This window comes from Elephas maximus, chromosome 16, assembly GCF_024166365.1.
Source record: "Elephas maximus indicus isolate mEleMax1 chromosome 16, mEleMax1 primary haplotype, whole genome shotgun sequence".
Lineage (NCBI taxonomy): Eukaryota > Metazoa > Chordata > Mammalia > Proboscidea > Elephantidae > Elephas > Elephas maximus.
In genome coordinates, this window is record NC_064834.1 from 18,962,543 (window position 1) to 18,988,675 (window position 26,133).

Sequence of the window (26,133 nt, forward strand, 5' to 3'; positions counted from 1 at the left end):
TGTAAATAGTACCAATGTTTTTATTATGGCATAAACCTGTATCTTATGTTAACTCAACTTTACAGTAAAGACACTGCATTTTATGTACAACTGTAGAGAAGGCGCAGTACAGATAGCTCCAACTTAAAAATGGGTTGTATTTTAAAAGTCCATTGGACTGTTTGATAAATATACTGGAAAATATTTGCTTTATAGAAAACAGTAAAAATGGTAACATTTCCCAGACTGGCCGAAGGCTATTTAAGCCTAAAAGTAGCTAAATTATACATTTATAAATATGGTTTGAGTTCTGGGATCCAGGAAAATCTTCACTTATTCCAATAGCCACATTTTTCTTAAAAGTAAGGTGCATCAAGTGAAATCCCTAGAAATTTTCCTTCTTATTCTTGATTTATGTCGGATTTTTCTTTCTTTAGGCTAATTCACATCAAAGTTTTGGCTGTCCATTCCTATAGGACAGGTACCAGGCCCTTTTAACCTGCTGAAAAAGCACCCATCCCTATCCAAATCATGAAATGTTTTGTATTATTAAAGCATGTCCCATATTTGGGCAAAAAAAGAATCTAATAAATTATATTATACAAGGCACATGTGCTGAGTGATCACACACCTTCCCTTGCTTAAAGGGAGACCATGAAGGATGGGGAAGAAATGACAAAACTGACAAGTAGATCGAGGAATAAAAGCCAAAAGAATTTCTGAGAATAGAGTGCAAGAAACATGCCGTCAAGACTGAAGGACAGAAATGAAGTTCAAATAGAAGAAGGATGTTGCCTCAAAGAATCCAGAGTCTAGCTGGCTATCAGAGTCCCTCACTGTGACCAAGTAAGAGGGAGTGAAGACATAAAGATCGGACTAAGTGACAGAAGTATGAACCTAAGAAGGTTTTACTTGTTTGTGATTCGTTCAAAATAATTAAATTCTCCTATTATGGTTTGTTCCCTGAGACTCCCAGTACTGAATTTCTAGAAATTAAAGGGTAAAATACTATGCCACTCTTTAAGCTCCTGGACCATGGAGACAGAACATTTCCCAGGGAAGTAATATCTGGGAACAAAGTGAAGCGTTACCTGCCCTGGGGCTACATTAAGTGTTTCAGTTCCCTCTTATCAAACAACTCAAAATAACCATATGGTTAGTCTGAAAAGGAAGTCGTAAAACTTTTCAATGGAGTAGCAGTTTAATTTAAAGAAACAGGTCCTATGCTGTGGGTATAGGAACCAGCCCTTTGAGAAACTAAATTGGATCATTACACCTAAAAACCCCACTGTGTTCACTATGTTAACCTTAAAAACAATGCTCCATTAAGTATTCACTATTAAAAGAATGCCTTATCATGCATTTTCACTTCTTTTTTCAAATCTGAACAGCTATGAATTTAGTTTCCTTCCTGTGTGTGAAAAATATTTTCAGTGGACTTTTGGACATAACCACCTGCAGTGCAAACCTGTGCCCCCTCCTCCCTTAATTCCTTCTTGGTAAATAATGTCAATCTTCCAATAGGAAGAAGTGGAGTACATTACCATTCAAGCACCAGTTATCCAGCCTCCTTACTTACACAGGAAGTTCTGGAGTCATCTTAAAACACCTGGAGCTCCTTAGAGACACCTGCTTTCCATTAAAATGTACATCTTTATATATGTATGTGAAGTAAGATTTCACTGAAGTAGTATGATTCCCCGTAGGTTGAAAAGCTTAAAATCATATCAAAGTGTACACAAAAACTACAGCGAATCTATGTATTGTCTTTTTTCCCATGTCCCACCATCCTCCAAGTCTAAAGCACACCTTGGCATAAACTGTATCACAAACCCAGCTAAGTCTGAAATCCTGCTTCAAAATATTGCTCAGTATTAACTCTCAAAAGACATATTATAGGATCACAGGAGCAACCGTTGGGCATGTGGCCTACAAATGCCAGTTACAGAACAAAGCTTTGATTGCTCAGAGTGGGTTTTCCGAGATTGCTGCATTCCCTCAGGTATTTAGAGAAGGACACCCTCAAGAGACACTTTCCAGTATAAAGACAGGGCAGCTTAGAAAGCATAGGCAGATACATGCTTGACTTTATCTTGTAATCTACAGACAGTCCGTTAGAATAAAAACGTAATAAATTTATACACCTTTTCAAAAGGATAACCTGATACAGAAGTAGTAACAGAGTTACAAGTGAGAACGATCAGACAGACAAAACAACACAGGTGAAGCCCGTCTCCTTGATGGGCAAGTGGTAGAAGGAAGCACACTGTGCTTTTAACTATGCATGAAAAACGCCAGTTCAGTTCCATGTTGCCAGATACAGTTTTCTTTTGTCATATAAATCCTCTACTTCCAATTACTGCCCAAATGCTTTACTAAAACTCCGCTTCTGGCCTTTGTTTTGGAATCTGTTATTTCTGTTGCCACCTCCTGATCGCTGTCCCCTGAAGCCTCCTCTGCTTCCTTCCCGCCGTCCTCTGAAGCCTCCTCTGCTTCCTTCCCGCTGTCCCCTGAAACCTCGATTGCCTTCCCGCGGCCCCCTGGAGCCTCGATACCCTTCCCGCGGTCCTTCCAGTTCTGGTTGCTCAGTGGCCACAGAGAGCTGCCAGCGCCGTGAGTCATGCCATTTTTCCTGTTGGAAGAAGGTTTTATTTTCACCTGCTTTGACTTTTATTGAATTTCACTTAAAAAGACTTGAGAAAGACAAGATTTTTGCCTTTTCTCCAAAGAAAAATCATGACAATAAGCTAAGTGCTCAAAGAGTGCTGGTCAAAAGTACTACTGACTTCCGTAGCCCAAGTTTCACTAAGAGAAGTAGCCTTTATCTGTGTATTGGTTATTCAATTTAATTGTTACAGGGTATCCAGTTGTCATCAAGGCACTAAAACAAATACATCACGCACAAACAGTTCTCACAGCACTGCTGACTAAGATGCAGCAATTAAAGATGTCTGTGATGATCCCGGTAACATTTAGAAAGTGTGTGTGTGGGGTGAAGTAGGTATTCTTTAACAACTCAGAAGAAAGGAAATCAGGCAAACTCAACAACAAAAAGATGAGGATAAAAGGACTAGAAGAAAAATATACCAAAACTGAATTCTCAACTGTCTTTGAGTAATGGGAGTAGGACTATTATTTCCCATTCTATTATTCTGTATTTTCCATAATAAACATTTTTTTATGTTTAGTTCAACTTTCAAGAAAAGAAAAGAAAGAAAAAATACCTGTATTTCTGTTACTGCTGCAGTAGGGACATCAAAACAAACACCCTAGAAATCAAAGCAAATGGAAGTTAATTCAACCTTAGGTGATATTAGAAAAGACCAGGTATTATGTACAAACAGCACCAGGTATTAATTTTAGATGAACTTTAGACCCAGGCCACTACACTATAGCTCCTAACAGCACAACAACAGGAAGCCAAGGAATATCTGTGTGTGTTTTTTTTTCTTTAAGTTTTTATTGTGCTCTAAGTGAAAGTTTACAAATCAAGCCAGTCTCTCATACAAAACCTTATATACACCTTGCTATATGCTCCTGGCTCCTAGTTGCTCTCTCCCTAATGAGGCAGCACACTCCTTCTCTCTACCCTGTATTTCCATGTCCATTTAGTCAGCTTCTGAGCCCCTCTGCCCTCTCATCTCCCCTTCAGACAGGAGATGCCCACATAGTCTCATGTGTCTACTTGATCCAAGAAGCTCACTCTTCACCAATATCACTTTCTACCCCATAGTCCACTCCAATCCCTGTCTGAAGAGTTAGCTTTGGGAATGGTTCCTGTCTGAACTAACAGAAGGTCTGGGGACCATGACCTCCAGGGTCCTTCTAGTCTCAGACCATTAAGTCTGGTCTTTTTTACGAGAATTAAGGAATGTTTAAGAACAAAAACAAACAAAACCTCAACCTTAAAGCAATTTAAACCTTCCCAAGTGACCAGAGATCATTCCTGGCCACCACACTGTGCTAATCCTCCAGTAGCTACATTTTACAGCCTTGGGAGGCTAAGCGACTCACTTGAGGCCCCACAGCCAGTTAGTGGAGTAGGTACTGAAAATCTGGTCTTCGAAACCTATGGCCTAAAATCATTACAACACACTGCCTTCCACCAGAAAGGAGTATCAGCGATTCAGGATGACCTAACTTAAAGCAGAAAAATAAACAGCCTTCTACTCTTAATTTCCCAGTTTTTTGTAATTCAGTCTCCTATGAAAGTCTGGAGAAAAAAAAGGTAAACCTTAAAGGACACTACCCTTGATAATGAAAAGCATCATCATCTCAAATCATGGAAGGCCTCCTGTCTCACGGTCTCCCCAAACAGTCGAATGACACCTGTAACTGAGACAGGCACTCCTCTTTCTTGGTGGTCTTTAACTGCAACCGTGTGAGGAACAGCCCTCCCCACCGCCCAACACCTGCCCAATTATAACCACAGGTAGCATCAGGCACTGATGGATTTTGCTGTCCACGTGAAATCTTTAGTCATTCACATATTTATTAAGTACTTAGAGTATAATACCAGGCGCTTACTACTGGGGACAGAAAACTAGAAACTGGTTTTGCCTTTGCGTGGGTCATATCATTCTTGAGCCTACCAGTAAGAAAGCACAGGAAGGTAAAATTTACTTGAATGAAATTTACACAAAGTAGAGATAAGGATACTCCCTGGTAAGGCCAGGGAAAGCTTCACAGGGAGACTTAAACTGAGTCAGGCCATAAAGGACACAGTGGAAGGAAGGGATAGTGTGAACAGCGGGTTCAGCACGTGATAGGATAAGAAAATGCCTGGTGTACATGACATGACCGGAGTAAAGGGTATTGGTGGTGATGAGGCAGAGATGAAGCTGGTACAGGGGGCAGGAGTCAGCTCATGAAGGATCTTATCTTCCAAATTAAAGAGTCGGGACTTATGGTTATGTGGAGTTGCTTAAAAGATTATACAGACATACAGTTTTTATAAGATTATTCTGGTAGCAGAATGGAAGTTTGGAGGGATTCAGACAAAAGGCTAGTGCATGCCCCAATGTGGAAGTGACAAGGGCTGTAGCAAAGAACTGCTGGTAAGAGGAGACCACATTTAGGAAAGTGGCTCCAACCAATTATGGTTACTGGCTGTATATGCAAAGGATTGAAAAAAAGTGTGATTTTGGTCCACTAGGCTAGCGTGGCCCAGAGATCCCTGGAAATCTGAGACCTTTTGAGGGTTCCATTCACTGTCATTCTTCACAAGGAAACAGAGGCATTTCCCTGACACCATGTAACATGTGATGCCATCACTGCTCTGATGAATAACAGAATGTGGGCTTATATATTCTTATGTATTCAAGAGTTTCCATTTTAAATTTCTAATATGGTAAATATTAATACCTATAACCCACATAAACAAAAGCTTTTTGGGGTCCTCAATATTTGGCAAGAATGTAAAGGGACTATGTATGAGACCAAAATGTCTGAGAATTGCTGTGCTAATCTTCTGTGCCATTAACTGAGAGAGCAGGACTCAGAAGAGCGAGCGTGAGATTTTTAAATTTGATTAAGTTTGTTTTTAAGGTACTTAATAAGCTACGTACCAAGTGGTTTGAGATCAGCTGCTAACCTAAAGGTTGGCTTTTAGAACCCAACAAGTAGCTCCGTGGAAGAAAGCGTGGCAAACTGTTTCTGTAAAAGTTATAGCCAAGAAAACCGGACGAGATAATTTTACTCCATAACACACGAGGTCATCATGAGTTAGGATCAAGTCAACAGCAACGGGTTTGGAGTTTTTAGTTTAATAAGTCACATAGGTGGAGATGTCAGGGAAGTGGTTGGATTTCAAGTCTGATGTTGCCTGCGGAATGGTTCAGGCTGGAGATACAGATAGTTGTCACTGAGTCATGGCTGAGACTGCCCAGAGAAGAATACAGTGAAAGATGCGGCATCCCCACACAACAGGGACAAGCTACCATACTGTGTTTTCCTGACCACAAAAACTACCAAACCAAAGCAAGGTCACGACAGGGGGCCCAGCCTTACCAGCTTTCCTTTGAGGAAGACCATTCCCTTCACTTTGGAGTCAATGTCTTCACCCAGCTGCTCTTTAAGCTCTTTCCAAGCATAACTAATATTTGACATTTCAATTGAGCACTTCAAGATCATGGTCACAAGGCCCTTATGGAAGCAAGAACACAGGATTAAAGCCTCAAAGGCAAACCTAATTAATAAACACTTGCCCTCATGTTTCTAAGAAATTTCAAGAAAACTTCTTCCTAGAAGCGTACACATCTTTTTCACACATACACATGCAAACGAATACAAGTAAAATGAAAGAGCGTACTCTGAATAAGACTGCTGGATTGTGTCAATGTCAATATCATGGCTGTGATATTCTATTATAGTTTTGCCAACTACTGCCATTGGGAGAAACTAGACCAAGTGTACAAAGGATCTCTGCACTGTTTCTTATAGCTCCATGTGAATTCATAATCATCTCAATTAAAATTTCAATTAACAAAAGGGGAGGAAAATGCATACACCTGCTAAAGCTTCTAGGTGTTACAGGCGTGTGTTTAGGATTAAAAAAAATTGGATATAATTCATGTACCATAAAATTCACCACTTTGAAATACACAATTCGGTTGTTTTTAGTATATTCACAAGGTTGTGCCATCATCATCACTATCTAATTCCTGAACATTTTCATGACCTCAAAAAGAAAACCCGTACTCATCAGCAGTCGCTTCTCATTCCTCCCTTCACCAAGCCCCTGGCAACCACTCATCTGCTTACTGTCTCTATGGTATTATCTATACATACATATCTGTGTGTCTAAACATGGAAATACACAGTTAATACCCTCTACCTTCAAGACAAAGTTAAAATAATTGGAAGTTTAAACAGAACCCTTTCAAATTCCTGCTCAAACTCCCAATTATAAATTGTCAGGGATCTGACATGGACCCTCACCACATCCAAGCTGATCAAGGAGCGCTGGTCCACCGCTGTGGCGCCTGAAATGTGGGCCAGTGCCGCCGCCAGGGCTTCCACGGCTCCCTTCTCCTCTATCAGTTTCTCAGCTGACTGCTTGAAGTAGCTAATGGCAGTGGGAGGCACAGAGTCCAAATACCTACGGTTTGATTGACAGTATGTTTGTTAAGAAAAAGGATGGTAAAGTGGACAGGTTTCATTTCCCAGAGCCAAACTTTCACATATGTTAACACCGACTCATTCTGATGCAAAGCACACGATCTAATTCTTATGGTAATATGGTGTGACAAAACCTGTTTTTTTTTTTAAATCATATTTATCATACATTTATTCTGTCCATAAAAATAGGCTTTGAGGATATATAGCAATATAATTACCTCTAGTGGTAGGATTATGCTGATTTCCCTTTTTACACCTTTCATAATATTCAGCATTTTTTATCACGAACGTGCCATTTTTGGGATCAGAGAATATTACGGCTATTTCCATTTTGAAATAAAGGAAAGAAAAAGTCTCCAAAATCAGGTAAAAAATGATATGGACCTTAATGAGACTATACATCTAATTAAGGAGCCATGATCTTGGTGGTAATAAACGTCACACCCCGAAGTTGACAGAGACCATTCAGTATGTAGATTAGCAAGACTATACAAGGTGCCTCTTGTGGCAGGGGTGTCCCTCTACAGAGAATCTCTAACACACCACCAGCATCTTTGTCTCCTTCCTCCTTTCTGGCCATCTAATCCCAAATTTCCTTAACTGGCATCCTAGGGAACTCTGTCTGACCGCTACTTTAAGTATTCCCGGCTAAAATAAACGGGAGAACTATAGTTAAAGTTTCTTTCAACTGAATAACTTTCCAGAGCTATTAACTGATATGACACTACCCAATACTTCCTTGAATCATGGACGCCCCCTGCCTATTTTTTAATAAGCATTTCCTGTATCTGTAATAGTAATCGTGGAAAGCACTCTAAAAATGATGTGCAAACTCTCCACCAGGGCTGCAGCTCTCTGCTAGGAGGCATCTGGAAATAAGTTAGCACCTTTTTGGTTGTCATAATGCAATGTGCCATCCCCTCCCCCCACCCCCCAGGATAGGACACTGCACAGAGGCAGAAGTTAGGGATGCCAAAAAGCTTCAACATCCTTAAAATTGTAGGACAGATAGTACCTCACAATAAATAAATGTCTTGCTCCAAATGCTTGTAGCACCTCCATTGAAAACCACTTCTAGTGAACTCCATCTTCATTGTCTAGATGTTTACTACTAACTAGGAAACCAGAATTTAAGGAAATAACCCTCATTCCTACTAGGTGGGGGACTGGGTTAATGAAGGCTTGAAGTATAATATGTGATCCAACCTAGTCAATCTCCAAATGAGAAACAACTACACCGTATCAAAGGTACTGCTCACTTTTCCAAATTATACTTCAGCAAAGTTTGAATGTTTTTCTAACAAGCAAGGTGTAAGTTTTTAAGAACAATAAAGAAAACAACTTTCAAAAGCTCAAATCTCATTATTGCACAAAGCAGAGTCTAAAAACAGACTCGAGCAGTGATTGGGAGCATACCTGATGGCATCTTTGCTGGAAGCTTTTACTATTTCTGTTGCAGAAGGTACACCTATTCGTTTAAATTTAATTCCCTGCAAGAAAATGAACCACAATTTAATGTACACTGTTACCATCAACGATTTCCATTGAGATTAGCAGCCCCTGAATCTTTTTTCTACATACCAAATGAATTTAATGAACTCTTAATTTTAAAATGGTTTTGGATTTACAGAAGAGCTGTGAAGACAGCACAGAGCTCCTGTGTACCCCGCCCCTACCCAGTGTCTCCTGTTGTTAACATCTCACATTACTATGGCACATTTGTCACAACTAAGAAGCCAACATGCTAACATTACTATTAACTAAACTCCAGATTTCACTAGTTTTCCCACTAATGTCTTTTTCTGTTCCAGGATCCCATCCAGAATACCATATTACATTTAGTCGTCATGTCTCCTTAGGCCCCTGTGGGCTGTGATAGTTTGTCTCTCCTTGTTTTTCCTAAGTTTTAAGAAGTTCTGATCAGGTATTTTGTAGACTACTCCTCAATTCAAGGGTGTCTGAGGTTCTTCTCATGGTCAGACTAGGGTTATGGGTTTTGGGGAATAACAGAGGTTAACACTGTTCTTCAGGGGTACATGTTTTTCACTGATAAAGTTAATGCCTATCACCTGGCCCAAGCAGTATGTGGCAGGTTTTTCCACTATAAAGTTGGCCCCATCCCACCCCTTTCCATATGCTATTCTTTGTAAGCAAGTCACTAAAGGTGGGGGTGGGGGGTGCCAGGAGGGGTGGAGAGATTAAGCTCCATTTGGAGGATGAAGAATCTACATAAATTATTTAGAATTCGCCTGTAAGAAAATTAGTCTCTTCACTAGCTTTTTTTATTTGTTCAATCATTTATTTATAAGTATGAACTCATGAATATTCATTTTACACTTTGGTATATAATTTCATATACCAAAGTATTTAACACTAGAGTACAATGCAGCACTATTTAAAGGAGCCCTGGTGGTGCAGTGGTTAAGCGCTTGGCTGCTAACCAAAAGATCAGAGGTTTGAACCCACCAGCCACTCCATGGGAGAAAAGATGTGGCAGTCCGCTTCTGCAAAGATCACAGCCTCAGAAACCCTACAGGGCAGTTCTACTCTGTCCTATAGCGTTGCTATGAGTCAGAATCAACTCGATGACAACAGATTTGGTTTTTAATGTTATTTTGTTGCTCAAATTGTTGTAGCTTTGGCCACTGGGAGCTCCTTCTGGTTGGCTCCTGTGTCCCTTTGCCACACTTCTATCTTGTTGGTCTTTGAGCAATTCCTGTAGCCTCTTTTGTTTAAATATTTTTGGTATTTTCTCATTGTCATTGTCTGAAACCTACCTTGCAAACATCAAAACATCCCTTCCCAGTGCCCAGTGCCGTCGAGTCGATTCCAACTCATAGTGACCCTACGGGACAGAGTAGAACTGCCCCGTATAAATATGAAAAAGAAATATGTGCTTTCGAATGTGAAGCTATTTCAAAATTAGCTTTATATTGAGACAACATACAGAACATTTAAGGTTTAATAGAAACCGAATAACAAAATCAAAGATTGGCTTTAGAAGTCAGTATTTGTTGAAACAAAGCTAAGACAGTTTTACCTACCGCTTTTTGCTCCACTTGTGCCAACTGATATTCTTCCTTATACTGATAAAAGCAGATGCAGACTCCTGTCCTTCCAGCTCTACCCGTTCGCCCAGACCGATGAATGTAGGACTCCACATCCTGTTGAAGTAAAATACACAAGGGACAATGAACAACAAAGAGACAAAGCCCTGAGCAGTCTAACTGGCTAACATGGCAGTTATATACCTGGGGTGGGGTGTTACTATCTCAGTTTAAACTAAAGAACTATGATAAACAATTTTGCAAAACTGTCTAGAACAGCGGTCCCTACCCTGTGGGCAAATGTGTAATAAGCAGTGTTGAAAGCAGCACTGTTCAACAGAGCCATGTATGTAATTACATCTAAGTAATATCTATGTAAGTACTAGCATTTCAACGCTATGTTAGCAATGAGATACTTCACATTCTTTTTTTATTGCAAGTTTTCAAGACCAAGTGTGTATAATACACTTAGAGCATCTATCTCAATTCAGGCCACACTGCAAGCCCAACAGGTACATGAGGCTAGTGGTTACCATATGGGACAGCGCAGGTCTACAGGCTCAACAGACAATGTGTGTATCAACACTGAAGGGGCCTACTTTAAAAAATTATACAGATTACCACCGCTAGCAAGAAAAGTGCAATTTAATTTAAAAGAATTGGTGAATTCATAGTTGTTGGGTGCCATCAACTCAATTTTGACTCATATTGACTATATGACAGAGTAGAACTGTCTCGTGGAGTTTCCTAGGCTATAATCTTTATGGGAGCAGATTGGCAGGTCTTTTGTCCTACGGAGCTGCTGGTAGGTTTGATTTGCTGACCTTTTGGTTAGCAGCTGAGTACTTAACCATTGTGCTACCAGGGGTCCTTGAATTCGCAGTAATAAAGTATTTTTTCCATCCGTGTAAACAACCTTTAAATGGGTTGTCAACTTGGGGGGATTTTATTGGGTCTTCATGTATGAAGTAATTGGAACAGGTTCCTTTAGACTGACTTTTATTTATGTGAAGCATTGTCCACACCACATAAACTATGCTTCAGGGCCATCCCTGAGAAACTCCCATCACCCACAACCCTAAGCACCTCTTATCTGGATGTTGGTAGCTTCATGATACTTTTTGTGCCTTCTCCCTTCTATCCTACCCTTGCCCCATCCAAGCTGGACGCACCCATTTTTCAAGATCCAGCTGGGAAATGCACTACCTCTGTGAGGCCTTTCACGACTCCCTCTAATTGGAAGTTATGCTTCTAACATTTCCACTCAACTGTCAGCCCTGAAGGAAGAGGCTCACAAAAGGTTCATTTGTAAAATCACCTACAGCACTCCAGAACTCAAGAAATAACTACTACTAATCACATGAAAATAAATGATATGACTTGTAATTTGTTTTAATACTCAAGAGAAACAAAACGGAGTATAAAATACGTACCTTTGGTGGAGAGCTTTGTACAACCAGATCAACTTCAGGGATATCTAACCCACGTGCAGCGACATTGGTTGCCACCAAAACACCAAAAGCACCATTTCTAAAACCTTTCAGGGTGATTTCCCTTTGCTTCTGTGGAATGTCACCGTGTAGTGACTGGGCATCCTGCCAAAGAAATAAACAGGCATAAGGATACCAGATATAACCCAAACCAACCAAACCCGTTGCCATCGGGTCGATTCCAACTCATAGTGACCCTAAAGGACAGAGGAGAACTGCCCCCATTCGGTTTCCAAGGAGCGCCTAGTGGATTTGAACTGCTGACCTTTTGGTTAGCAGCCGAAGCTCTTAACCACTACGCCACCGGGGTTTCCCTGGATACAACAAAACAGGCCTAATTACCAGTTAGGCCTGTAAAAGACATTCACATTTTGGTGATACTCCCACTGAAAATTTTATAAAGGGAGAAACATGTGCCTAAAACGAACAAGCCTCACACCTATTTCCAAATTCTCACTTCCTAAATTATCAACTGTATCCAACTATACACACCAAGGTACATCACAACAACACAGGGATCAAACCTACTTTGTCTTTGCAACCTAGGGTTAGAGCTACCCTTTCCTCATGTATGACGCAGACAGGTTAGATAAGCAATAACATGTACACTCTGACGACTAATGGAAAGAGCTTCCTTCCTTTTCCAACCTAAACTGGAAGTTACCGAATGAACGAAAAACGACCTGACAGCAGGTATGTCCAAGGTGACGCTTTGCTGATGGCCTAGTTTTGTGGGCACGAGGGGAAGGACCAACCTGCTTTATGGATGCATTCTGCGACAGCTCCTGGGCTTCTTTCTTGGTTTCACAGAAGATGATCGTGCGCCCGTGATAACCACTATACACCCGGATCACATCCCCAATGACTGTTGCCCTGTGAGTCCAGTGGCACTTGATAGCCAGATGCTTATAAAAGAAAGAAAAAAAAAGGAACTATTTATTAAAGCCTCGTTGGAATCTGCTATCACTTGGTCAACACTAATGGTCTAAGATCATTGGTACTAGAAGCCCAACTATAGCAGACTCCTGCCACAACTCCTTAGAGAAAAAAATTAAACCATTAAAGCAGAGAGCAACACGGTTTGTCCCTCTGCACCGCCCCTTTCTCCAAAGAGCATCTAGCTTCTCTGTTTTCTGACCTAACCAGGAAAATACAGGAAAAGAAATACTGTTCCCTAGATTCCTACAAGGAAATCAAGTAACTGACAAGTATTTGTATTATTTTGTCCCTACATCTACTTAGAAAACACAATCAATAGTCAATTATTGTATATGCCCATTCCTCAGGTGAGATAAATTCATCTAGGTACCAAACCCCAAGACGATGACAATTTCAACATGAAGCACTGGATTTCTCTGCTGCCCTCTAGTGTTTAAATTTTAAGTGTAGTTTCCTCCTGTTCACATAATTCAAACAGATTTAGGTTCCAAAACACTCTGAAATCAGGCTACCAGATGATGAATTTAGAAAACACAGATAATATATAAAACTCAAATAGATTTATATCTACACTTGGCTTTTCACACAGATTTCATATTTACCTGGGAAATGTTTATATTTGCCAGTTTTGGTACTATTAGACAGGAAAAAATTACACACAACTTATTACCAATACTGCCAACTAAATAAATCATTTACCTCCACAGTTATTGCAGTTTTCTGAGTCTTCTTCCCAATCAGGTCCACCTGCTCATATGTAGATTTCATGTATTTCTTAGCAACATTAAATACCCAATGAGGGCAAGTTGCAGAAAAAAGCAACGTTTGGGGATTGTCTTCTGAATCTTTGAGGAGGAAGAAAAGTCAGTATGAAAATAACCCAAACAAGCCTACACCATATGTCTCCTCACTCAGTACCACCAGGGCCCATCAACATTCAACAGCAACTACTTGAGGCCAAGCTCTGGGCCAGGCTTTGAGGACTCAAAAAGTGAAAGAGTTTTCCCACTGGGCAAACAGAAGAAATACTGCTGAAATAATTTATGTAAAGGGTCCCCTCATACAACCCCAAAAGAATTTTAAATTTATTGTTTCCTGACCATTGGTCTTTATGAACCACAAGGACAGAGGAGAACTGCCCCAAAGGGTTTCCAAGGGGGGTTAGAACTGCTGACCTTTGGGTCAGCAGCCAACGCCTAACTACTATCACCCAGTAACTAGCCTACAAGAAACATCAGAATAGGTTCTATACTCTCCCTAGCATTTCCTCAATATTTTGTGAGGTTAGAGTCCCCCCTCCCTTTTATTAGTTTGCTACAGAGTGCCACTGCATTGTCATATATTTCAAATGGCAGAGTCAGCTGGTATAATCTTTTTGGGCAGCAATCGGACAATGTATACTGAGGAGCATGAACTATTTATACCTTTTAATTCAGAAATTCCACTTCTGAAAATCTCTCCTAAGGAACTAATTCTAAATATTGACCGAGGTGTGAGAGAAGTATTCTGTATAAAAGTGTCTACAGGCAGAATAATTTACAGACTAAAAATTGGAAGGGCGACAGGCAGATGGTTGAATTAAATCACAGCACAACTACATCATGAACAATTATGCTGATTCTTTATATGTACAGTAAGATTATAGTTAACACACACGCAGACAGAGATACACTCAAAGCAAAGTATACTGAGATGGTAAAATGTGGAATTTTTGCTCCTACTTTCCCAATTCTTCCCCATTGCAGTTGTAAGATAATCATGATTTATTTTTCTTTTGTAATTCAAGTTTTCCCGAACAAAATAAGTCCCTTTCAATTTCCTAAGGCTTCATTTAACTGTGAGAAGTCTGCCCGTCCTCCGGCTCCTTTTCTCAGTTCCTTGAATTGTCTGTTTACCTTTCTTGTACGCCACACTTAAAATCTCTTCCACTTGATCAGCAAAACCCATGTCCAACATCTGGTCAACTTCATCCAGGACAACATGCTTAAGTTTGGTGAGGTCTAGCTTGGCATTCTGTAGGTGGTCTTTGATACGACCTGGTGTCCCAACCAGGATGTCAATCCCATTCCGCATGCGTTCAACTATAAAGAACACCAATGATAAGATTTTCTGGGTTTTAAATAAGCCCTTTTATTAGTGTGGGGCACTAATTAAATGCATTCTTATTCCACAAATATTTAACAACTAGAAGTACAAGGTAATACGTTAAGTAATGAAGACAGAGACACTTGGGGAGCTCTTAACCTAGCGGAAGAAACATGTAAGAAAGGACAGTGCAGTGTATTAAATGCCGTAGTAGAAAAATGCACCCATGAGGGACAGCAGCACCAGGAAAGAAATGACTTCCTTCATCAGTGGCAAGTGTCAAGATTTCACAAAATGAGAGTTTTTAAGAATCTTAAGGAATTTAAATTTTTTCTATATAAAGTGAGCAGATACAGGAAGAACAAGACAAGATAGAACAGCAAGTATTTCAAGAAGGTATTTAGTTGCCATCAATTCTGACTCATGGAGACCCCATGTGTGTTACAGTAGAAATGTGCTACACAGGGGTTTCAATGGCTGATTTTTTTCAAAAGTAGATTGCCAAGCCTTTCTTCTGAGATGCCTCTGGGTGGACTGGAACCTCGAATCTTTCTTTATTTTATTTTTATTGCGTTTTAAGTGAAAGTTTAGAAATCAAGTCAGTCTCTCAAAGATTTATATACACTTGCTATATACTCCAAGTTGCTCACCCCCTAATGAGACAGTAGTCTTCTTCCCTCCACTCTTTTTTTTCGTGTCCATTCAGCCAGCTTCTGACCCCTCTGCCCTCTCATCTCCCCTCCAGACAGGAGCTGCCCACACAGTCTCATGATGTGTCTATTTGATCCAAGAAGCTCATTCTTCACCGCTATCATTTTCTATCCCACTGTCCAGTCCAATCCCTGCCTGAAGAGTTGGTCAGATCATTAAGTCTGGTCTTTTTACGTGAATATGGGGTCCGCATCCCACTGCTCTCCTGCTCCCTCAGAGGTTCTCTGTTGTGTGGAACCTCTAATCTTCTGGTCAGTAGCTGAGAGCATTAACTGTTTGCACTACCCAGGAACTCCCGAAGAAGGTAGGTAAAACTCCATATGGAATGGAAAGAGTCCCGAATAAGTAAAGCATTACTGAAAAAGAAGAACAAAGTAGGAGGCCTCAATCTACCTGATTTTAGAACCTATTATACCGCCACAGTAGTCAAAACAGCCTGGTGCTGGTACAACAACCGATACATGGAAGAGAACTGAGAATCCAGACATAAACCCACCCACATATGAGCAGCTGATATTTCACAAAGGCCCAAAGTCAGTTAAATGGGGAAAAGACAGTCTGTTTAACAAATGGTGCTGCATAACTGGATATCCATCTGCAAAAAACTGAAACAAGACCCATACCTCACACCATGCACAAAAACAAACTCAAAATGGATCAAAGACCTAAATATCAAATCTAAAACAATAAAGATCATGGAAGAAAAAATAAGAGACAATGCTAGGTGCCCTAATACATGGCATGAACAGTATACAAAACATTACTAACAATAAAGAAGAGAAACTAGATAACTGGGAGCTCCTAAAAATCAAACACCTATGCTCACCCAAAGGCTTCGCCAAAAGAGTAAAAAGATTACCTCCAGCCTGGGAAAAAGTTTTTAGCTATGACATTTCTGAGCAGCGCCTGATCTCTAAAATCTACATGATACTGCAAAAACTCAACTACAAAAAGACAGATAACCCAATTAAAAAATGGGCAAAAGATGTGAACAGGCACTTCACTAAAGAAGACGTTCAGGTGGCGAACAGATACACGAGGAAATGCTCATGATCATGAGCCATCAGAAAAATGCAAACGAAAACTACAATGAGATTCCATCTCACCCCAACAAGGCTAGCATTAATCCAAAAAAAACCACAAAATAATAAATGTTGGAGAGGTTGTGGAGAAACTGGAACACTTATACACTGCTTGTGGGAATGTAAAATGGTACAACTACTTTGGAAGTCAATTTGACACTTCCTTAAAAACTAGAACTAGAACTACCCATACGATCTAGCAATCCCACTCCTTGGAATATACCCTAGAGAAATAAGAGCCTTTACATGAACAGATATATGCATACCCATGTTCACTGCAGCACTGTTTACAATAGCAAAAAGATGGAAGCAACCAAGGTGCCCATCAATGGATGACTGGATAAATTAATTTTGGTATATTCACACAATGGAATACTACACACTGATAAAGAACAGTGATAAATCCATGAAACATTTCATAACATGGAGAAATCTGGAAGGCATTATGCTGAGTGAAATTAGTCAGTTGCAAAAGGACAAATATTGTATGAGACCACCATTATAAGAACTCAAAAAAATAGTTTAAACAGAGAAGAAAATATTCTTTGATGGTTACAAGAGGGGTGAGGGACGGAGGGAGGGAGAGGAGTTTTCACTAATTAGATAGTAGATAAGAACTATTTTAGGTGAAGGGAAAGAACTCAGTACAGGAGAGGTCAGCACGACTGGACTAAACCAAAAGCAAAGAAGAACCCTGAATAAACTGAACGCTTTCAAGTCCAGCATAGCAGGGGCAGGGGTTTGAGGACCATGGTTTCAGGGGACATCTAAGTCAATTGGCATAATCAAATCTATTAGGATAACATTCTGCATCCCACTTTGGAGAGTGGCGTCTGGGATCTTAAATGCTAGCAAGTGGCCATCTAAACCAAAACCAAACCAAAACCAGTGCCGTCGAGTCGATTCCGACTCATAGCGACCCTATAGGACAGAGTAGAACTGTGACCCTATAGGACAGAGTAGAAGTGCCCTGTAGAATTTCCAAAGAGCGCCTGGCAGATTCGAACTGCCGACCCTTTGGTTAGCAGCCGTAGCACTTAACCACTATGTCACCAGGGTTTCCGTAAGTGGCCCTCTAAGATGCATCAATTGGTCTCATGCCACCTGGACCAAAATGAAGAAGACCAAAGACACAAGGTAATTATGAGCCCAAGAGACAGAAAGGGCCACATAAACCAGAGACTACATCAGTGTGAGACCAGAAGAACTAGATGGTGCCCAGCTACAACCGAAGACTGCCCTGACAGGGAACACAACAGAGAACCCCTGAGGGAGCAGGACAGCAGTGGGATACAGACCTCAAATTCTAGTAAAAAGACCAGACTTAATGGTCTGAGACTAGAAGGACCCTGGAGGTCATGGTCCCCAGACCTTCTGTTAGCCCAAGACAGGAACCATTCCCAAAGCCAACTCTTCAGACAGAGATTGGACTGGACAATGGGACTGAAAATAATACTAGCAAAGAGTGAGCTTCTTGGATTAAGTAGACACACGAGACTATGTTGGCATCTCCTGTCTGGAGGGGAGATGGGAGGGTGGAGGGAGTCAGAAGCTAGCCGAATGGACACAAAAATAGAAAGTGGAGGGAAGGAGTAAACTGTCTCATTAGCAGGGGAGCAATTAGGAATATATAGCAAAGTGTGTATAAATTTTTGTATGAGAGACTGACTTGATTTGTAAACTTCCACTTAAAGCATAATAATAATAATAATAAAAAGGAACGTGGAAGCGAGTGAACTTGGTACGTTCAGGAAACTAGAGTTCACCGTAACTGGGACGAGATGGGAATAATGCAGCTTTTACCGGAATTCCTTTTGAACTCTTGGGATACTGGGCACTTTACATACATTTTCCAATTCAATCCTTACAGCACCTGCAAGGTGAGTTTATTAACTCTGTTCTACAGATGAGAAAACTAAAGCTCAGAAAAATTAAGCAACTTGAACTTAAGAGTCCCAAAACTACCCTATAGAGTCTAGAATCAAACCGAGGTCTTTTAGATGCCAAAACCTATGCTCATTCCACCAAAGAGTCACAAGCCTTATGTGTCAAAGCTAAGACCTTTTTTTATCCCTTATATACCTTTTGAATTATGAATCTGCTCTACATAATAAAGCTTCCAGGTCTTGAACTGAGAAGTAATGGATTATGGGAGCAAAGGTTGCACATCTGGCCCTTGGGCCTAGAGAAAAGGAAAGCCTGCCTGCAGCAAAAAAGGAGGAAAGATGCATAAGGGACAGAGATCCAAATTCTTGGAGAGAGAATGTGTGTTATCTTTGATTCTGACTTTCCAGTTCCCAGGGCTCAAATGGACTTTGTCCTCATTTAGATAAACAGATAATAAGAAGTCTTAAAGACTGTGTACACGATTTGGCACATCATCAAACAGGACCATGTTCTTGACCATCTTCAAACAATAATGGCAAAAGAAAAATGTCATAAATGACTAGACAGATGTCATGATCAGAAGAAATCCAATCAGGATATTCAACAATGGAATTTCTCTTCCCTCACTTCTGGATTTACTTACATTGACCTCCATAGGGCGTTCCACCATAAAAACAAGCCACTGCCAGCTTTTTTGTGATGTCACTGAAGTCTCTGCTTACTTGACTTGCCAACTCCCTTGTAGGTGCTAGAACCAGTACCTGAAAAGGAAAAGCTAATAATTGAATTAAAAGTATCGTGTGGTGTTTGTTTCTTAGCAGAAGGCTCAACAGAATTTACCAAGTATTTTCAAAACATTATGCGCTTTGTAATGTACTGTGTGTGTCTGTCTAGAATGATCATAAATTTAATATGGTTCCTGACAAATATACTCAGAAGAAAATGTACCAGTCAGAAGAGAAGTCAGATGCCTAAATGTGTGGTGCTCCAAGAGGCTGGATGGAGCAAGTTGGGAGAAACTGGAGGAAGTTTCATGGAGTTCCTAGTCTTTAAAGAATAGGATTTCAGGAAAAAAAAAAAAAAAAATATGAGCAAGAAGTAATGCTGATAATAGCTAATGTTTGAACCCTTACAATGTCTCAGGCTCTACTAAATTCTTTTTATGAACACCTTTTGAGGTACGTATTAAAGATGAGGCAGAGCCTGGATTCAAACTCAGGCAGTCAGGCTCCAATACCTGTGACCTTAACCTTTTTACTATACTGAATCTGGAGTAGAACAGCCAGGCAAGTAAGGCAGGGTCGACACTGTATTGGGCTTTGAATCCTAAAGCTGTCAGAGTTTGATTCACAAGGGCATACAACAAGAAACCACTATAGATCCTTGAACAGGGAACAGCATGAAACAAACTTCCTTGAAGAACAACAATCTAATGCATTCATCCAACAGACATTTACTGAGCATCTACCATGTTTAAGGCACTCTTCTAGGTGCCAGGGCCATAGAAGTAAACAAGTGAATTAATGAAAGGGAAGCCTGGACACTGGAAGGCCAGTGAGCAAGTGAGGTCAGGACAGAAAGACAGGTGTGAGACCCCACAGCTAAGATGATAACGGGGTAAATAACTCGACCAGAGTCACATACCTCTTCTGCAAGTATAGTCTAGAATCAAACCCAGGCCTCTATGAAGCCAAAGCCTATGGTCATTCCTCCATAGTTATTCAGTGAGGTTAAGGTTTGTCAAATGCCAGGCTCTCCTGAAATGAGCCTAACAAGCACCATCCTAATAAAGGGGTTGGCCTCTTCCCCTCTTTGAGTGCCTCTTTCTAGTCATGCTTCCCTACTGAAAATGGCTTCTCTAGAAAGGTCAAAAACACATGACCCTCAGGGACAGGGAACATGAAGAGGATTAATAATACAGGTGATCACAATCAAGGGATGGATTACAATATTTAAATACAAGGTTTATAGTCAATAAAACCAAAACCCATTGCCATCGAGTCAATTCTGACTCACAGTGACCGTATAGGACAGAACAGAACTGCCCCATAGGGTTTTGAAGGAGCACCTGGTGGATCTGAACTGCTGACCTCTTGGTTAGCAGCTGTACCTCTTAACCACTACACCACCAGGGTCTCCTTTAGAGTCAATAGTCGATAGTTTAAAAAAAAAAAAAATTCTATCTGCAGGAGATAGAATGGGTGACTTTAAAGAGATCCAAATAAAAAATAAAACGTATGTAAACAACACTAAGGAGATGTTTTTTGTTCCCCCCTATGACAATGCAGAGCCCTAGAGATATGTTTTAGTTACCTGAGGGGGACGGCCTCTCTTCTTGTCTTGCAGTTCTCCATGAAGTTTCTCAATCAAGGGGATGGCAAAGGAGAATGTCTTCCCAGTTCCTGTCCGTGCCTGTGCAATTAAATCCTTCCCACTATAGACATGATGAAATGTCTTCGCTTGTATAGGAAACAGGAAGTTCACCCCACGAGCTGTGAACACATTAACCTTGTTACCTGATATAGCAATTCTTAAAATACCAGCCATACTGAGGCAATAAAGTAACCCATGTTTCTGATCTTGAAGAATTAAGGAATTTTACTTTCGGGTCAAATTTTGAGTTCTACAAAGTCAGCTTCAAATATATTCTGGTAGTAAAGAACCTGCTCAACTGAAAACTATCGATAAACTCTAAAGCACAAAATATGGTAAATATTTGTCAATTTAAGAGATTGCATAAGTCACTTATTATGAAGTCTTATTTGTGTTAATATGAAAATCAGGTGCTTTGCAGTCCAAACTGTGCTGCACTTAACAATTTAGAAAATACCTATAGTCTAGCATCTGTGACTAAGTAGCTAGTGCACAGGCAGACTACTAAAGTTCTCAGTTAGGCTGGCGTCATTAACCTAGAGGATAAAACAGAAAACACTACCATGACATTGCTCATTTAATCTGACCAGCAACATGAGTCATTACACTTCTGAATAAATGTTGTTTCTTTAAGAGGCAGTAAAGGCCATCGCAACTACAGTCCTATACTGAGCAGGCAGGAATGCCTCATTACATGGCTGCATAAGAATATATCTTGGGTCACTCCCACAAAATACCAGAGCATTTCAAAATAAGGTTTTATGTATGGATATAGTATTTCCAAAATATTACCTTTGAGAAGTTTAACAGTTGCTTCAGATATGGGAAAATTAGAAAAAGCTCCTTCTTTCTGTTCCACTGGTATTTCCTATTGGGTAAAGGGGGACAGCATTGGAAACAGGAAATCAATCACTCTGCCCCTACAAGTTAACAAAGAGAACCCTCCTAAGGAAGATGAAGGAACCTATTCTAAAACATCCCTTGTAGACATAATAATTTAAAGTCAACCGAGCAGACACAAAAGGCTTGGTTGGTAAATCAAGTTCTGAAAAGGAAATAATCTATAAAACCTTAACAAAAGAAAGAATCTACACCAAATATATACTGCACATAAAGTATGCACGGCTGGCAAAGGGAGACTCAGTCTCGACTAAGAACTATCCCATGGCCGTTCCAAATGAATATGACTGTCAACACCCTGTTGAACAAGTCACCAGCCCTTTTCACAGCAATATCACTCATAGACATCCAGCCCTTTTCACAGCAATATCACTCATAGACATCCATAGAAAACAAAGAACATTTTATGAACAAAGATGGTCCTTGTGGCATTATTTGATAGTAAAAAACCTGAATGCCGATTAAATAACCGAATTTCTAAACATTCGTCTGATAGATTATATAGCCATTAAAAACTTTAATTTAAAAACAGTTGTATATATAAAGAGTACTACATAAGGAAACAAAAAAAAAATTAGTAACAGGTTACCACTGTACCTTGAAAATGCTTAATATTTAATAAATGAATGAATGCTGAAATTATAGTGATTTTCTGGGGGAGGAGGGCGGAATTTATGAATTTTTCAAATTCTCTAGATCGCGTATTTGTTATAATCAGGAAAAAAATTTTTTAAACATTCATCTTCTGATACATGGCACACAGAAAATTGCTTATTATGTTTTTCTTTGATAACTGAATTTCTGAAAGGTAGTAACAGAATTAGCTTCCAAGTTAGACAGAAATTTACTCATCTTGTTGATGGCAACCAAACCCATTGCCATCAAGTCGATTCTGACTCATAGCGACCCTATAGGACAGAGTAGAACTGCCACATAATTTCCAAGGAGCACCTGGTAGATTCAAACTGCCAGCCTTTTGGTTAGCAGCCATGGCAGTTAACCACTATGCCACCAGGGCTTTCAGCTAGTTAAGAGCCTGAACAAAAGCATTTCTGCAATCAAGCAAATACTTTTTCAGGAGTTCCACTTAATCCTGATGAGGTAAAACCAGGGAAGCTAGGTTCCACCTGTACAAGATCTCTCCTATTGATTTACTGATTTGCAAATAAGGAGAGAAAACTTTCCCCAAGCTTAAACAAATCTGCTTATTTACAAAGGAGGCATTTTGATCCTATACAATTTTGAAAAATGAGATGAAGTTTCACTCTGTATGTAGCTCAAGGGACCGCTATGAAATGCTGACACAACGAATTTCCTACCACTTATGAAACAGAATGTGTAGGAATTACCTACCTTTTAATCTGAAACAAGAAGGAAAAATACACCCTATCTATTAAAATACAAACTTACCTGTTCTAGTTCACTATTACTCTCTTCACTTGTGGCTTCACTGGAGTTAGAGGCAGGTCCAGAATGAGGAAGTCCATTCTTCAGTTTGGGCTTTTTCTCTCCAATTTCTCCATTCATTTCCTTTTCTTTCTTTATCTTCTTAGGCTTAGGAGCACCCATTTCTTTTTCAGAAGGCTCCTCATTTTTTATCGCTTTTTTGATTTTAGGAGACCCAACTTGATTTTCAACAGGTTCCTTTTTCTTTTTTACATTTTTGGTTTTAGGAGACATAGCGTCATCTTGAGATTGCTCTTCTTTCTTTTTTACCTTTTTGGATTTGGGAGAATTAATTTCAACTTCAGAAGGCTCTGCTTTCTTTTTCATTTTTTTAGCTTTGGGGGAACTAGTTTCCTCCTTTTCGTCTGCTGACTCTTCAGTCTTATTAGATTTTGGCTTCTCTTTCTTAGCTTTCTAAAAAAATTAACAGAAATTTGAACATTGAACGAAGCTCCTATACATCTGCATAATACATCACTTCTGGATGACTTTAAGATTACTGATAATTATGAAGAATGAAAGTTTCTTTTTGGCATTTCAGTGTTTGTACTTTTCATCTTACAATAAGGCAAAGATCAAACTTAGTATTTTTTTTTAGCACCACTTCTTAGCTATATGAAGCTAAGTATACATCCGTAGTTTCATTAGCTTGGAAAATCAAGAGTGGCTCTTAGTAACTATTCAATTCATGCTGGTCGTACAAGTCTATAAATCAAATGTTCGTAAGAGATTTGGGATGCTCTAACAGCTCTAAACTAAAGCAATCGAGTACATTCAAATGTAACACTGACAGAATAACAGGGTCCTAAAATGCCTATAGATGGATGTTAAGCAGATTTCTTTTCTTTGTACCTACTAGAATTCCTCTACAGGTAAACAGGGATTAATAATATCTGCCTTGCCTATCTATTTCAAGTGCAAATGAACTTACATAAAGATACTTTATGAACCAAAAGGCTGTAAAACCCCACAACTTATCACCCCATGCATAAAAATGATGTGCCTAAATTAAAGTAAAACAAAACATACGAAAACAGCACATGTTACAAATAAGTGGAAGGGATGAAACCCTAAAACCAAACTAGACAGGTAGATATGGCTAACTGAAATTTGACCCTAACCTTTCACATTATTGAAAACTTATTACAGTCAGACTTTGACAGGTGTTGTAGCCTGGCACAGCCTCAGCACTATTATACTGAGTTGATATCTTCCTCCCTTAAACTCCAGGTATGGGTTCCAGGCCTGGCCCCTGTTCTAGAATCACGGATTAGGGGTAACCTCTCTCTCACAAGATGGTACTAGGGGGTGGGAATCTGGTCTCTAAAGGCTTCTTTTCTCCAGTCCTTTCATCCCTTCTTCTCACCAAAAGAGTGGGTTTCCCATCTCAACGAGCCTCTTTTGGAACATAATGGAGTTTGGTCGTGCCCTCCTAATTTGAGCATCCCACACTGAACACACTGACTGAGGCAGAGTAAGCAAACCAGGACCACTAACTCCCCACTGTGAAGAAAAGTTTGTGCTCCCTTGTCTTCCCACAATGCCAAAATGCTGATTCTGTAAGAGCTCCCCATCAAAAAGACTCAGAAACAACTGGGAAAAGGTACTCTAAGTCATGTACAAAATAAGTTCAGGGCCAATCTGCATTCCCACTGACCTTATCTCAGAACAGAAACTCAGGCACAAATTAAATCACTGTGTAGAAATCGACACCAAAAAAGCAGACGCTGTCAAGATAACTAAACACTATTGCACTGCTGGCCTATATTAAAAAATGGTGTACAGTTAGCACCACAGCACGGCTCTTTACATTTCCACGGAAAATCTGATCAATAAATATTAGGAGTAATTAAAATGCCTGGTCTTCAAAGGGCTGCTTCTCAGAAAACAAACTACTTCCCTTAACTACGGCAAAAAAAATTTCACTGCTAACGCTGCCAGCATTTGCCGGTCCTCTAAAGATCCCTCCCCACGTGGTAGATAGGTTTAAGATCTCACAGGTCAGTCCCTACTGCCTGGACTTAATTTACAATTCGCCTTCGAGCACGCTAACACCCGAATTAAGTCTGAACCAACGGGGTCCTGGCGGTGAACTTCCGACTCCGCGCCATCAGATGCGGGAGCCCAGACTCCGGGGACCACGTGCGACACCCAGGCCGCTTTCCAGCTGCGATCTGCCCGGGCCTGGCTGCCAAAACTCCCCAGGACTGGTGGATGCGTCCGAGCTGAAAGGGAGAGTTCGGTGCGCGGCGGAGACGGCTCCATCGGGCGGGCAACACCTTCCCTAGGGGCTCCCTTGCCGAGATGGCTGCCCCGACTCCGGACGCGCCAGGTCCTCGCCGCCCAGCCCGGCCACCTCCCCGGATTCCAGGGCCCCACCGTCCTCAGCGCCCAGCCCCTCGCCCTGTCTTGCTCTGAGTCCCTCAACCCCCCGCGGCACCTTCTCATTTTGCTTTGGCGGTATCTCCAGCTTTCCCATGGTCGTGTCTGATTCCAAAGCGGCGTCACTAAGGAGTTTTCCCGGCATCACTCAGGACAACCTCGATAACCCAACCGGGCTCGTCAGCCGCGTGGAGAGGAAGAGACAGAAGTACCTCTTTAGTCCACCCAGCTTGCGTCACTTCCGGTAGCAAAGCATTTTGGGCGGAAACTGGTCGCACAGCGAGGCTGAGCGGACCACGTGGTAGTTTTATGTCACCAGCCGCAGACATTACCTGGGGTTACTTAGGGAGTTGACCACGTAATGCGGCTGGACGAGGGGCACCTACAAAAGGGTAGAGCTGGGAAGGACCACAAAGGTTAGCTTTGTATTTTCTTTCAAACACTGTTCTCGCCAACCCCAGCCTGATAGATGGAGACTTTTCAGTGCTCTTCTGTATACTAAGATCGCAGAAATTTGTAAAGCCCTTTCACATACAAACGCGCGCGACTGATCATCTCTGAAGACTCCGAATGGTGACGCCGCCACTTAACGAGCCTAGGTAAGCGCCAGAATTTATTCATACGTTCAGTTCACTTAACAAACATCCCCTGAGCATTCACTGTCAGGTGTGCAGAGAAGGGCTAGGATTCAGA

At 40.7% G+C, this 26,133-nt stretch overlaps 1 protein-coding gene across 1 annotated transcript; it reads right to left on the bottom strand.

Moving 5' to 3' along the window:
• Positions 1–25,668, bottom strand: DDX21 (DExD-box helicase 21). The gene is made up of 15 exons (XM_049855420.1): positions 25,499–25,668; positions 23,023–23,472; positions 21,505–21,580; positions 20,653–20,831; positions 18,983–19,100; positions 14,470–14,655; positions 13,274–13,419; positions 12,391–12,540; positions 11,579–11,740; positions 10,143–10,262; positions 8,515–8,588; positions 6,919–7,078; positions 5,989–6,123; positions 3,204–3,248; positions 1–2,611 (listed from the first exon to the last, which is right to left on the bottom strand). The coding sequence occupies exons 1-15, from the start codon at positions 25,583–25,585 to the stop codon at positions 2,336–2,338; spliced, it is 2,364 nt and encodes a 787-aa protein (XP_049711377.1). The 5' UTR covers positions 25,586–25,668; the 3' UTR covers positions 1–2,335.
• Between the last annotated feature and the right edge of the window lie 465 nt (positions 25,669–26,133).